The sequence below is a fragment of the Tupaia chinensis genome, unplaced genomic scaffold (assembly GCF_000334495.1).
Source record: "Tupaia chinensis unplaced genomic scaffold, TupChi_1.0 Scaffold141305_1, whole genome shotgun sequence".
In the NCBI taxonomy this organism is placed as follows: domain Eukaryota; kingdom Metazoa; phylum Chordata; class Mammalia; order Scandentia; family Tupaiidae; genus Tupaia; species Tupaia belangeri.
In genome coordinates this window covers 311,845-327,039 of record NW_006201168.1, presented here as the reverse complement: position 1 = coordinate 327,039, position 15,195 = coordinate 311,845, and the positions used below count along the sequence as shown (strand labels likewise).

Sequence of the window (15,195 nt, the reverse complement as noted above, 5' to 3'; positions counted from 1 at the left end):
TTTTTCACTATAGGGCGCGTGCGCTCGCCAGACAGAGAGAGACATAGAGACAGAAAGCGAGAAATCACCCCCCAGGGGGGATGGTCACGCCACAATCCCTTCTCCTCCATTCTCCTCCCGGGATCTTGGGCACGCACGCACACGCGCCCGGCGTGAGTTTTAAGCCACCGGGTCCGGGACACGAACTGCGGTTGACTGCGTGGGAGTCCAGTGACATAGCCATTATGCTAACTGCTGGTTCCCTTTTTTTTTTTTTTTTATAATTTTTTTTTTCTCTTTTTTTGGAGAGTTTTTTTCTTATTGGGCATGTGTGCTCACCAGAAAGAGAGAGACAGAGAGATAGAAAGCGGGAAATTACCCCCCAGGGAGGATGGCCACGCCACAATCCCCTTTCCTCCATTCTCTCGGGATCTTGAGCACGCACGCACACGCGCCTGGCGTGAGTTTAAGCCACCGGGTCCAGGACTCGAACTGCAGTCGACTACATGGGAGTCCAGAGACATAGCCATTACACTAACTGCTGGTCCCCAGATGGTAAGTTTTTAATAAATGTTATTTGTTCATTTTTGTAATTTAAAGACAATCATACGTGAGTATGATTGATTTATGCTTAGCGCTGTTATATAAAGCTGGTATTTGAGGATCTGCATACCTTTATCCACACATTTTATTTATTTTCTTTGTAGTCAGTTGGTTTGTGTATGGCTATAAAACTATTGTGATGGCAGAGAGTAAATTAAACTGGCATGTACTAGGCTTTCCTCTTTCTGTGCTCTCATGAGTTGAACTGAGCTGTTATTGCAGTTTCGGTTTTTAATTTCTTCAATTTTAACGTAATAACATAACTACATTAAAACTATGGATATATCTACTCATTTAGTAAGGTACCTATTAAATACCCTCTTTATTTTCCAATGCATATTAATTTCCAATTACAAGTAGAAGATTTATAGAACTTGATTATAGCTTTATTGTACATAAAAATCATGACCATTCTACTTTTTTAAGGATATGTTTTTAATTTTGTTTCCTTAGAAATACTTGAACTGTTTCCTTCTGTGTCATACCCTACTTACTATTAGGAGTACATTTGTGGAAAGGAACAATAACTTCCTTGGCTGACTCATGCACAAATGAACCTTTTTGGTTCACTTAGCATAGCTGCTTGAGGCCCCCTGTGTTCGCTCTCTCTGAGCTTGGTTCTCCCCCCATGGTGATCTGCAGCTCTAAACTCAATATACCACATAGGAAATGTTAGCAGAAAGAGTGCATTTTCCTCAGTGTTTTCTGCAGGCAAGTTGCAGAGAGTCTGAAATGGGCTTGGATCGTGTGCCCATCACTGAGTGAACCAATTTAGTGGAGGGAATGGGACTGATGAATCCCCTCCAGTCTCTGGCCACCCACATGGGAAGAGAAAGGGAAGAGAACATTTGTGATCAGCAGAGGACATGGATAATATGAAAAACAATAATATCGGATTGCTCTTCATTTACACAGAGAGGCTTGCAGGGTTTTTTTAAACCTTATTTTTCTGAAATTTGATTAAATGAGACTTATGCGTGAAAGCACTTGGTACAGGGCCTGGTCATCAGAAGATTGACACTGAACCACAGCTAGAATTCTGCGTACTTTAGATGATAAAGTGAGAGGTTGAATTTTTTAAAAATATCTTTTGATAAAATTTCTTATTTCTAAAGAAAAGTTATAGGAATTGTACAAATAATTCCTATGTAAACTTTATCTGAACTTGATAGTTTTAGCATCTTGTCCCAGATACTTGACCATTGATTTTCCTTTCTCTCTGCACACACATATGTGCACACTTTTCTGGGAAAGATTTGAAAGTCATTGCACACGTGACCCTTTAATCATAAATATTTTAATGTTTTTCTGAGAATAATGATTCTTTTTGTTATATTGCTGTAATACATTGATTTGGGAAAAAGTTCTAGTTTCACTGCCCTTTATTTTATTTTTATTTATTTATTTATTTATTTATTTATTTTGGAGAGATTTTCACTGTAGGGCGCGTGCGCTCGCCAGACAGACAGAGAGAGACATAGAGACAGAAAGCGAGAAATCACCCCCCAGCGGGGATGGTCACGCCGCAATCCCTTCTCCTCCATTCTCCTCTCGGGATCTTGGGCACGCACGCACACGCGCCCGGCGTGAGTTTTAAGCCACCGGGTCCAGGACACGAACCGCGGTCGACTACGTGGGAGTCCAGTGACATAGCCATTACGCTAACTGCTGGTTCCCACTGCCCTTTATTTTCTACTGGCTATGTATTGCTAAACTTAAGGATCACACCCATGCTGATTCTGTCTTGGCTTCCTAGATCTCTTATTCCTCACATAGTTGATTCGTCTCATTGACATCTCTTATATAATTTGCTTATGTCTGTTAAAGTTAGCAGTTTTTAACTTTTTGCTTATTTATGTACAAACATTTTGAGGATAGCAATTAAGAGTGCGTGGTGTGTTTGTTGTCTACCTGGCACCTGGGATAGTGTCAAATCATATAAGGCGAGTATTGTAAAACCTGGGATCATCCATTCAACTTCTCACGGCGAAATGGGATTATACTACTGGGTCATTGGAAAAGTCATGACACAGTTTTGCATTGAAAAAATACATCATTACTTTTCCAATGACCCCATACAAGTTTATTTTCTTGCCCCAAATTTGAAATCTATACTAGCTCTTTTAATAATATGTATTTCCCATGGAATTTATCTTTAAAAAGTAATTATTTATTTAATTTCATTTGTTATTATTATTTTTTAATTTGACTAGAGAGAGACAGAGAGAGAGAGAGAGAGAGAGGAAGGGAAAGCAAGAAAGCAAGCCACCAGATCCGGGACTTGAACCATGGTTGGCCATATGGGAATCCAGCACCTTTAACCACCATGCAACCTGCCAGCCCTGAACTTTTATTTTTAAGAAAAATTATTTAATTGTATTTGTTATTATTGTATTTAAAAAGTTTACTATAGGGTATGTGTACTCACTAGAGAGACAGACAAAGAGAAAGTGAAAACAAGCTGCCAGGTCCAGGAGTCAAACCAGAATCAGCCATGTGGGAGTCCAGTGCCTTAATCACCAAGCCACCTGCTGGCCCCTTCCATGGACATTTCAAAGACCTCTTATATTTTGGTTCCTCATTATACCTTTTCTAGTTTTTCTCTAGCCTGTAAAATAAATAAATATGTCAGTTGGTCAGTCATCTAGGCTACAAAACTCTGCTTTAACAGAAAGATTTCTTTCTTTCTTTCTTTCTATTATTTTTTTTTTTTGTAGAGGTTTTTGCCATAGGGCGCGTGCGCTCGCCAGAAAGACAGAGACAGAGAGACAGAAAGCGAGAAATGACCCCCTAGGGGTGATGGCCATGCCGCAATCCCTTCTCTTCCATTCTCCTTTCGGGATCTTGGGCACGCACGCACACGTGCCCAGCGTGAGTTTAAATTAACGGGTCCGGGACTTGAACTGTGGTCGACTAGTGACATAGCCATTATGCTAACTGCTGGTCCCAGCAGAAAAGATTTCTTGACATTTCTCTTAGTCCCCCTTGGCCTTGTCACAGCAGGGTTTTATTGTCCCTCTGCAGTATCATAGCACTATATACATATGTCTATTATACTAATTTATTCAAAGTTCTATAATTTTGCTTTTGTGCTTATTTTCCAATAGATTGATATGTTCTTGCGATTAAGAATAATTATATTATTTACCTTATTTATGTAATGCTTAGTATTATGCTAACTAGTCTTGTGATAGGTGTTCAAGGAATGTTGATTAAATACATTGGTTTTATAAAATAGATTTCTAAAATGTAATTTGTTAATTTCTATTGTTATTTTTTTAATGCCAGAGAGTGCATGTGGACGCATGAAAGAGTGAGAGAGAGAAAGAGTAAGAGAACACCCCAAGGAGGCCTCTTGCTTTTCTTCCATTTCTCTCTCCCGTCAGGATCCAGGGCACATCCACATGTGTGTGTGGAGTGTTGCTGCCAGAACCAGGATTCAAACTGTCTTGGCCATGTGATATCTGGCCACTTCTGTGCTACTTCTGACCCTCTCAAATGTAATTTCTTTTAGGTAAATTCCATCTAATTTCCAAGTTAGGAAGAGTGGAAAAAAGTGTAGAGGCTCACTGTGGAGCAGTACTTGCAGGGAGATGGAATTACGAGGGAACAGCATTAGTTACAGGTAAGCTGTCTGCAGAAATGACATTTTAAATGAATTTTTTTAAAGAGAAATTTCCAAAGAAACAGCATCATTAATAATATTTTTCACTGTCTAATAGCAAATAATTGGCACAGTGTTCATCGAAATGGCTATATAAATGTCTTAAGTAAGGACTCCATGTTTTCTTTTTTAAAAAAAGTTATATTTTATTTGACTTTATTTATTTTAATTTGATCAGAGGGGGACAGAGCAAGAAAGAGAGAAAGAGAGAAACTAAGCTGCCAGGTCTGGGACTTGAACCTCAGTTGACCATATGGGAGCCCAGTACCCTTAACCCTTATGTGACTTTTGGAGACTGTTATGTTTGAGAAGGCTTTTGGAATAGTCAAGTATGCGCTAAATAAAAGTTGTGACTCTTTAAAGTTCTGATTCCAAAATGATCTCTTTTAACTGATCTTACTTTTACCTTCCTTCCATCACTCTTCTGCCCTACCCTAGGATTCTCATTTGTTTAAAAAAAATTTTTTTAAAGAAATATTTTAATTAATTAATTAATTAAATTTTGAATTCATTATAGGGCACATGCGCTCACCAGAGAGACAGAGAGAGAGAGAGAGAAAGTGAGAGCATGCCACCAGGTCCAGGCCTTAAACCATGGTGCCATGTGGGTGCCCAACATCTTAACCACCATGCCACCTGCTGGTCCCAAGGATTCTCATTTTTACCTATTGCATTAGTAATGTATTACTGTATAACAAATTACTTCAATGGTTAGTGACTTAAGAAATTTACATAAGAATATCTCAAAACATTTGTGGAAAGAATTATTTTGGTGCAAAAAGTGTTCTAAGATTGAAAGAAAAAAATAATTTTAGTCATGAATTTAGGTTGCTTTGATCAAATTATTTCAGTGTGATATCTATTATCTTTTAATAAATTAACTTAATAAATTGTATCTAACAGACCAGTAGACGGTGTAATAGTTATGTTGTTGGACTCCTACATAGTCAGCTGAGGTTCGTGTCCCAGACCTGGCCGCTTAAAACTCACACCAGGCATGTATGCATTCTTGCCTAAAATCCGGAGAGGAGACGGGAGGGAAGGGATTGTGGTGTGGCTATCTCCCTGGGGGGTGATTTCTCACTTTTTGTCTCTCTGTCTCTGTCTCTCCAGCAAGCGCTTGTGCCCTATAGCAAAAATCTCTCTCTCAAAAAAAAAAAAATTATACCTAATTGTTTGTAAAAAAATTATTTTTTCTTTTTAAATAGAGATTTTTGCTATAGGACACATGCGCTTGCTGGAGAGACAGAGAGACTGAAAGTGAGAAATCACCCTCTTTGGGGGGGTGGCCACACCAGAATGCCTTCTCCATTCTCCTGTTGGGAATTTGGACATGCACACATATGTGCCTGATGTGAGTTTTAAGCCGCTGGGTCTGGGACTTGCACCGCAATGGACTACGTGGGCCATAACCATTATGCCATCTGCTGGTCCCAGTATCTAAATTTTAAATGTGTGTTATTTTAGATATTGTTTATTTTTATATGTAAATTTAATGTTTATTTTTTATAGATAAAATATTAGTGATTATTTTCTCTGTACAGTTGGAGAAGATGGGCAAATAAAAATTTGGTCAAAGACTGGGATGCTTAGATCAACTTTAGCTCAGCAAGGTATGTATATAATTGATTATTTTTGAAAATGATAGATTTCAAAAATGACATATTTTTCTTTAGAAATGATCTAATACAATGTTTAAAACTGACTTTGGCCAACTTCAAAACCTAAAATCTCTCAATTTTATTTCTATTTTGTCCTTACTTTCCAGAATGCTTAATGGACCATGGTAACCGTATTAGTCAAGCCAAGAAATATAAAAAATACTTGGGTCTTTTTCTTTATGTTACTGAATCTGTGTAAAAGCAGTTACAGGCTAAATGTTCTTTAAAAATCTTTAAAAATGGGGACCAGCAGTTAGCGTAATGGCTATGTTGCTGGACTCCCATGTAGTCAACTGTGGTTCGTGTCCTGGACCTGGTGGCTTGAGACCCACGCCAGGTAGGTGTGCGTGCGTGCCCAAGATCCCGAGAGGAGAACGGAGGAGAAGGGATTGCTGCGTGGCCATCCCCCCGGGGGGTGATTTCTTGCTTTCCGTCTCTGTCTCTGTCTGTCTGGCGAGGGCACGTGCCCTGTAGCAAAAACCTCTCTTAAAAAAAAAAACCTTTAAAAAAGATTCTGAAGCATATCTTATATGGAATAAGTTTGTGTTTAGTTAAGTAAATCATAGTAAGAGAAAACATTACTTAAAAATCCCCATAGAGCCAGACCCATGGCACAGTAGTTAAGGAATATGTGGAGGGAACCAGATTCCATGTGGCTCACCATGGTCCTGATCTCCGCCTCCATAGCTTGAAAAATATCCTGTGTGTGTGTGTTCCAGGATCCTGATAGATTGGAGAAATGGAGGAAAGAGGATTTGTGGCATGACCATGCCCCATTGGGGGGGTTCTCTCTCTCTTTCTGCCTCTTGCTGGTGAGTGCATGCACCCTCTGGAAATAAAAAAAAATCTCAATAACTTCAAAATACTAGCACCCCTTCTAAATTATGTTATATATTTGATTTCTATACTAATGGGAGGGGCACACACACTGATGATCTGAAACTCAGTAAACCATACTATTAGAGAAGCATGTTATTTTGTGTAAATGAAAAGGAATAGTCATGGGTTAATCCCAGAGGTGATTACTGTTGGGGTTTACATTATTTATGATTTTTTTTTTCTATGTGACAGATTGATTTTCCTAAATAGGTTTTATCTAGGAACAATAAAGCAGTTGTAAGGTTGACCTGAGCTTATATTAATGGATCTTTGGAGACAAGTTGCCAAAAGTCTTGCAGACTGTTTTCCAGAATTATATGATAAAGTCATAGTGTGAAACATCTTTAATAACTGACACAAAATATCAATATTTCATTTAAAAATTATATTTACTCTTAGGATAATGTTGAAATCACATTTCTTTAGCTGTACATTAACCAAATGTTAGCAAAGCTAATTAGAAATACTAGCTAGCATCTCTTCTGATGTTAAATCTTTACTACAGATAATCTCCAGGTTGAATCATTACCTATCAGTGGAAAATTTAAGAATTCAGAGAAGCAGTCATGAGTGAATTTCAGTCTAAAAAATAGTCAATTTGTTGTTGCTTTCATAATAAAACATATATTTAGACAATCTTACTTTAATTTTCTAGTATGCATTAGAATTTACTTTTGGCTCTAGAGATTTTCCTGTTACAGCTAATTATTTGACATTCTTGCTTGGTGATGAATGACTCATGAGCAATTGACAGAATTTTTCTAGAGATCACTGGTCTCTCGTAAGAACATCTGGCAGCAAATTTCAGTCGTGATTCTGTGGCTACCATGATTTTTTTTCAACTATTGCTAATTGCTAAGATATGTCTATTTTTCCTTTCGTTTCTTTTTCTTCTATCGGGTTTGTTACCTAAGGATGACCCAGATCTTAAGAGAAATTCTGAAAGCTCACTTCACTATCCACCATTGAAAATTTTAATTCTTTCTCAAAATCCTTTAACAATATGCTTTTATTTTTTCTTTTTTTGGAGAGGTTTTCGCAATAGGGTGCGTGCGTTCGCCAGCCAGACAGAGAGAGACATAGAGACAGAAAGCGAGAAATCACCCCCGGGGGGGATGGTCACACCACAATCCCTTCTCCTCCATTCTCCTCTCGGGATCTTGGGCACGCACACACATGCGCCCGGCGTGAGTTTTAAGCCACTGGGTCTAGGACGTGAACCGCGGTCGACTACGTGGGAGTCCAGCGACATAGCCATTAAGCTAACTGCTGGTTCCCCTTTAGCAATATGCTTTTAATGTTCCTTTCTTTCCTTAAATTCTTCCCAGTCATTTTCTTTTTTTCTTTTTTTTTTTTTTTTTTTTTGCTGTAGGGCACGTGCGCTCGCCAGAAAGACATGGATAAAGAGACAGAAAGCTAGAAATCACCCCCCCAGTGGTGATGACCACATCACAATCCCTTCTCCTCCATTCTCCTCTCGGGATCTTGGGCACGTACGCACACGCGCCCGGTGTGAGTTTAAGCCACCGGTTCCAGGACTTGAATCGCTGTTGACTACATGGGAGTCCAGCAACATAGCCATTACGCCAACTGCTGGTCCCCTTTCCCAGTCATTTTCTTTCCATCACCTTTAGAGCCACTGTTTTATACTTTCCAGATTCTAAAGTGGAAACTTTGAATAAGTTGTTTAATATAAGCATTGTTAATCATAGAGGGTAGGTGGTGATGGTGCTGTTAGGTTGCTACTATAGTTTACCTGTATAATGGGTCTGGAAACTAAACTGCTACTGTTTCATTTTCACAGGGAAAATGCAATGAGAGTTTCTATGGTTGCAAAGGCAGGTTCCAAACACATGCTCTTAAACCCTTCCTATAAAACTGGAGATCACAAACAGGTGACCTGTGGACACATGAACAGTATTCAGGTCCAACATTAAGTATCAGGATATTTCACATACCAGTTTGAATTTCTTGTTTTCTTTTGAAAAATTGGAAGATTTGGCAACATTGGGTCTGCATTCTGAAGTCACTTTAGTCAGTTGGAGTTCATTAGTAGTTGCTTCATTTTTAGTTGGGTTTTAAGCTTTTCTATTTTTCTCATATTCTACCTATTTCACTCATTTCTGTTACGTGATAGAAGACACATTGGCTCCTAAATCAATAAAGTGTGTTAAAAGTTTATAAAAAAACAAAACAAAACAAAACCAAAACAAAAAAGAAGCCATATAAACCTCTGAAGGGATTTAAGTTTGCAGTCCTTGCTTTTAGTAATAGTGATCATAAATTTTAAAAAAGAATTATTTATTTAATTTTATTTATTATTATTATTTAATTTGCCGTAAGGCATGTGCACTCACCAGAGAGAGAGAGAGGGAGTGAGAAAGCAAGCCACCAGGTCTGGGACTCAAACCACAGTCGTCTGTGTGGGAGTCCAGCACCTTAACTGCCACACCACCTGCTGGCCCTATTGATCATAAAATTTGATTGTCAGTGTAACTTTGCAGGGAGCGCTTAATTCTTTTTTGCTTTTAAGTTTTAATTTTATCTTGAATAGATAATATATTCACATTGTTCAGAATTTAAAGCTCAGACGAGAGTAAACTTGCTTTTACCTTTTAAATATTATCCCCATCTCTCACGTTGCCACCCAACTCTCATTGCCAGAGGCAACTAGTATTACCATTTTCTTGCATAGCAAATATATATTGGTATAGTCTTTTTTTTCTTTGTAAACTAGGAGCATACTACTACAGTATGCTCCTATATTTTTGTTTCTTTGCTTTTGTTTTTACATTTTATTTGTTTATTTTTAATTTTATAAGAGAGAGAGAGAGAGCGAGAGGGCAAGCCGCCAGGTCCAGGACTTGTACTGCAGTCAGCCATGTGGGAATCCAGCGCCCTCAACCACCATGCCACCTGCCCACCCTGCTCCTTGCTTATTTTCACTTGAATATTAACTGTCTTTGAAATAGTGCATTATCATAGTACATAAAAATATTCCTTGAACTGTTTTCCAGAGTGAATGTACTATTTTACAAACCCACCAAGCATATATAAGACTTCTAGTTTCTCCATATCCTTCTCAATACATGTCATGGTCTGTCCTTTTATTTTAAATCTTCCCAGTGGGTATGAAGTGATCTCTCAGTGTGGTTTTGATTTGCTTTTCCCTGGTGGCTAATGATGTTGAACATCTTATCATTTGCTTATTGACCATTTCGGTATCTACATTGGAGAACTATCTACTGAAACCATTTGACCATTTAAAAAAATTGGGTTGTCTTTTTATTGTTGAGTTGTAAAAGATATTTATATATATTGAATACCAGACTCTTACCGAACATGTAACTTGCATGTTTTTTCCATTCTTTCCCTGTATCTTTTAGCAAAAAATCATTAGAGAAGTTAAGTTGTTATAATGACACTAACAGAAGGAAAAGTCCCTGATTATGTATAAAGTTATTTGACCTATTATAGATTATGAAATTTGAGGGTCAATGTAAATTTGAACTAGAGAGAACCGATGCTAGAGGCTCAAGTGGGGGGCTCCTGACTCCTTTGAAAATATAAACTGTTAATTTTGACACAAAAATATAATAATATAAGCATAAATTATTGTAAAATTTGGAATTCTATAAGCAGTATTGAAAATGTCCTTGTGATTTTTTTCCCACTTGTTTAAGATAATTATACTTAGTCTTTGCTGAATAGGATTTAATTCCTGAATTCATTTCTTGACTATTAGAGGCAGGTGTTCAGATAGAAAATTCACAGCTGGAGCCTTCTCTAATACAGAAGATGCATGAATTCCAACATTGGGGGAAGGAAGTCGACTTAGTTTAAAAAGGATTCTTACTGATGCCTATGAGAAATTATTCCTTATTAAAGAAAAATAATGTCTAGGCCAGGGAGTATTATAATTGTGCTCATCTTGTGTTTCCCTGTGTATTTTAATTATAGACTGAAATTGGATAAAGTAATGCCACAAATTTTAAGGACATTTCCCTGGACAATCTTTTTTTCCCTCTTTCTTGCTTCCCCTTTCTTTCCTTTATTCTTTCCTTCCTTCTTTCCTCCCTTCCTTCCATCCCTTCTTTTTTAGATTTTTTTTTTTTAAAGAGGTTTTTGCCTTAGAGCGTGTGTGCTTGCTGGAGAGAGAAAGCAGCAGAGACAGTAAGAGAGAAAGTGGTAAATCACTCCTGGGGGGAATGGCCATGCTGCAATCCCTTCTCCATTCTCCTCCTGTGTTCTTGGGCTTGCACACACATGCACCTGGTGTGATTTTCAAGCCACTGAGTTTGGGACTTGAACCATAGTTGGCCATGCAGGAATCCAGTGACATAACTGCTATACCATCTGCTGGCCCCTCCTTCTTTCTTTCTGAGAGAAAGCGAAAAAGCACAGGAGGGAGGGAAAGAAGGATAGGAAGATAGGTACTTTTGATAGGGTTTTGCCATGGCATGGTCCTTCCTACCCCAGTTTTTCAGTTAGCAAAGACCATAGGTTCATGCCACTGTGCTTGGCCTGTCTAGGTTTGGCAGAGACCCAAATCTAGTCTTCTCTTGTATCCTTGCCATCATGCAATGACACCTTCCTGCTTATTCCACAGGCTGATCCTGTGCTATTTTTTTCTTTTTTTTTCTTCCCATGAGAAAGAAAGGAGTGTCCTCGTACCATGTTCCACTCTGGTCTCAGCCAGCTTGGATCATGGGAATGTGTGTGACACTGCGTATGTGAGGGAGTCCTGGGACACAAACCCAGGGCCTTTCTCGTGTAGATCTATTTGCAGTACCTCTATGCCAGTGCCTTGCCCCAGGCTGTACTATTTTCAAAAGGAGAAATGGAACACAAAATATGGAATGATGGATTTAGTAAAAGAGGTAAACTGGAAATATAAATAATGGTAATACAGGGCTGATTGTGCTCCTTGTTACAAGTTGCTGTGGGAGGCCAGGAAGGCAAAGACGAATGCTTTGCACAGAAGGAATGTATCAGAAAGGCTCCTGGCAAGTATTGCAGCATCTTTTGACTGGCTTTTGGAGGATGAAGAAATTAGGTAAGGGCATGGGCTTGGTTGTGTTGGAGTGGAGCTGTGGAGGAAGGTAGTGTCTTCAGAGGTGCAGAGACAACAGAGTGTGAGCGCAGAAGGCAGATAAGTGGGAGTGGGCCCCTCGTGTGGGTTGGGCTCTGTGAGGGGTAGATAGTGCTGCCAGAGGAGCCAAGGCACTGACAGCCCAGGATGCTAAAGGAAGGGGTTGGAGTTTTATTCTGTAAGCATACAGCACCTTTTTCAACTGAGCAGGAGAACAAGAGGTGATTGTTGTCTTTTAGGAAGAACACCCTAGCAGTAATAGGAGTAACACGCATGTAGGATAAATGAGAGGACATAGAATTAAGTGGGGGTGGCTAGGGAAGAGATTACAGAAATGCTCTATGCTAGTGCTAATGAAGCTTGGTCAGAGGCAGAGACAGCGGTAGTTGAAAAAAGCAAATATTCTTGGGCAGAGAGGGATGGATAAAGAATTCAGTGGGGAATTAGTTAAGAGAATATATATGGACAATGGTGGTTTTGAATTTGTAGAATTTGAAGTTCTAGTATGGAGATGTCTTTGGTGTGAGTGGAAATATGTGAGTTCTGAGGGAAAGGCTAAAGTATTAACTTGGAGCCCAGTTTCATAAAGGTGAAAGGTGAGACTATGGGGGATGTTCATATTTTCTAAGGAGAGGTGGTTGAGGAGAGAAATGAAAAAACAAACAAACAAACAACAACAACAAACCAGCCTTTAAACTTCTTCTGGAATTGACCCAGTGACATACATAGCCCAAAGTTGCTTTTTTGGAATAAATCCCACTTGATTACCTTTTCTACAAACACAATGAAAAGGAAATAATTCTTGGTTTTTGAATTTGTAATGACTTGGGGAGAAAACCGAGTTTTGAATTTGTAATGACTTGGGGAGAAAACCAACTACCATCAAACCAGTAGCCAAATACTTGCTTATTGCATTACAAATTAATTTCTAGTAATAGCTAACAGGGTGCTCATTTAGCAGGCTCTAGCTCTATTTCAAGTACTTTACTTACAGTTACTGAATATAGATCGATACTGAATGCAAGACAAAGTTAACTAATGCTTCATTATGATAGTAAACAGTTTGTTCCAAAAGCATTCTTAAAAACATACAAAAACAACATTTTTAGGGGCCACTTTTATAGTATGAATGTGAAAAACATGGTGTATTTGACCATGTACTTCCTTAAAACAATTGAAATACATTTTTGTCTCCTCTTCTGTGGTTTAAAATGCCTTCAACAGGTTGAAAGAATTTAGATAATTTGTTTTACGGAGAGATAAGGGTCTGACATTTAACAACCCCAGGTGCATGTGGTTTCTTAAAAAATGTCAAAAAGGTCACATGATTTTAGTGTACAAAGTCAGAAAAACAAGATCTTTTTTAGTGTCTTAACCGAAATGGAGTAATATTAAAAATTCCCAATTAAAAAAAGCAAGAAGTTTTAAAGTTATTATAAAACTATTTTGTACTTTTTGTCCATTTTTGTTAATGATGAAATTTAATAACATCTAGTATAATTTTCTATACTTTTGTTTTAAAGTAATTCAGTCTGAAAGCTAAATTTGTAATTTTCATACTGACTTTAAAGTGATATGTAGCACTGGGAATAATTAATGCCTTAATAAGCATGGTTTTAAAAACATTTAAAATATATGAGTTTGTTTCAAATACTAATGAAAGAGATTTTATCATGATATTATTATTTTCTTTGTGAGGCTAATTCATCCAGTTTCAATAATGATATTCATCTGAACCACCCAAATTGAAAGTTATATAGCTATGTAGTTTGTTTCTTATGGAAGAGAAAACATTCACACACACAGCAGTTTCACTCTTAATATTAAGTGTAAGTGATGAGTATAATGAAAACTCTTAATTCTTGATGTTGTATCCTTTTTGAATTTGTAGTGTTTAGGGAGAGCTGAACTAATGAGACTTAGCTATTGATCTTACATGTCTATCATAAAGAACTTCATTTTTGCATATAAATACGAGCAAAATTGATTGAAAGAATATGGTTAAAAACCACAAGTTATACCAGGAATTACTTAATTACTCAATAAAACAAAAGTTTTCTATTGTAAGTTATACCTATTTCTTTAACATTATTATTGTTCAAAAATTGTTTCATAAGCAGGAAATGAATTGTCTCCTCATCTCAATAGGGAAGATAAGTATTCTGAAGAAGGTGTATAAACAAGGAAATGGTGACACAGCTGACTTAATGGACCCACAAATTAAAGGTTGAAGTTAAGAGGATAAGCTCCTCATCCTATACCCCAACGTGCCTTTTACCACAACTGAAGGCCTAAAGTCACATCCTGTATAACTCAATAGGAGTCACATTTACTGAATTATTTCTTTGGGGCATAGATGTCTGTCATAGGTTAGTGTATACCCCAGGCCGGTGTAATTTTACTCAGTGTATTTATGAAGATTGGATAGGCTATCAATTAAAATTTATTAACTGTTTTTTTTAAAGAATCATTTATTTAATTTCATTTATCATTGTTATTTTTAAAAAATTTGTTACAGGGCATATGTGCTCACGAGAGAGAGAGAGAGAGAGCGAGAGCGAGAAAACAAGCCACTAAGTTTGAGACTAAAACCGCCAGATGGGAGTCCAGCACCCTACCACCACCCACCTGCTGGCCTCTTAGCTTACTTTATTGGCACAAAAATCACAACTCCAAAATGGATATAAAGAACGGATCTATGATTCTGTCACTCACTCATCAGTTCCCTCTTCCACTCCCCATTATTTACCAAGAACTACATTTGAAATACATGAAATTTTGACTTATACATTTAGGGGAGAGAATTTATTATAAAGTTGAGCTTTGTTCATTTACTTTTTAAGCCCAGGTAGGCTCCTGACTATTCCCAGAGAATTTTTAAAAAAGAGAGAGAGAATATATTTATCAAGTACAAAAAAAGGACTTCCTCCTGAGGTTGGTCAGCTCATTGGGAAGAATTTCTGTGGGTTCCTTTGGTACAGGACAGTCCTGGATGTCATTGAGTGAACAGAATGTTTAACGTTTATTTCATGAGTAGGAGAGACAGAAAGAGAGAGCGACAGCACCCTGACAGGGTTTTGATCTAAATTATAGTTAAAAGTATCAGCTGTGAATTGCTCATACTAGACTTTTAGTGGTAATATTGACCCACTCTGTACTTCAGTGTCCAGTTTGAAAGGGTCATTGAATAAGGAAACAGGATTACATTTCAGGTTCCCTTTTTGATTCTCTAAACAGTCTATTTTATAATGCAAATTAAAGTTCATCTCCTCTTTTTTTTTTTCTCTCTCTCTCTTCACCGGAATGCCCGTGTATTC

The 15,195-nt window shown here is 37.8% G+C and overlaps 1 protein-coding gene across 1 annotated transcript in view; it reads left to right on the top strand.

Moving 5' to 3' along the window:
- The window catches only part of IFT80 (intraflagellar transport 80), a 94,320-nt gene that overhangs the window by 19,617 nt on the left and 59,508 nt on the right, over positions 1-15,195 (top strand). Inside the window, exons 4-5 of the mRNA XM_014581939.2 lie at positions 4,097-4,207; positions 5,791-5,859. Coding sequence (XP_014437425.1) covers positions 4,097-4,207; positions 5,791-5,859 — 180 coding nt within the window. The remainder of the gene's footprint in view (positions 1-4,096; positions 4,208-5,790; positions 5,860-15,195) is intronic.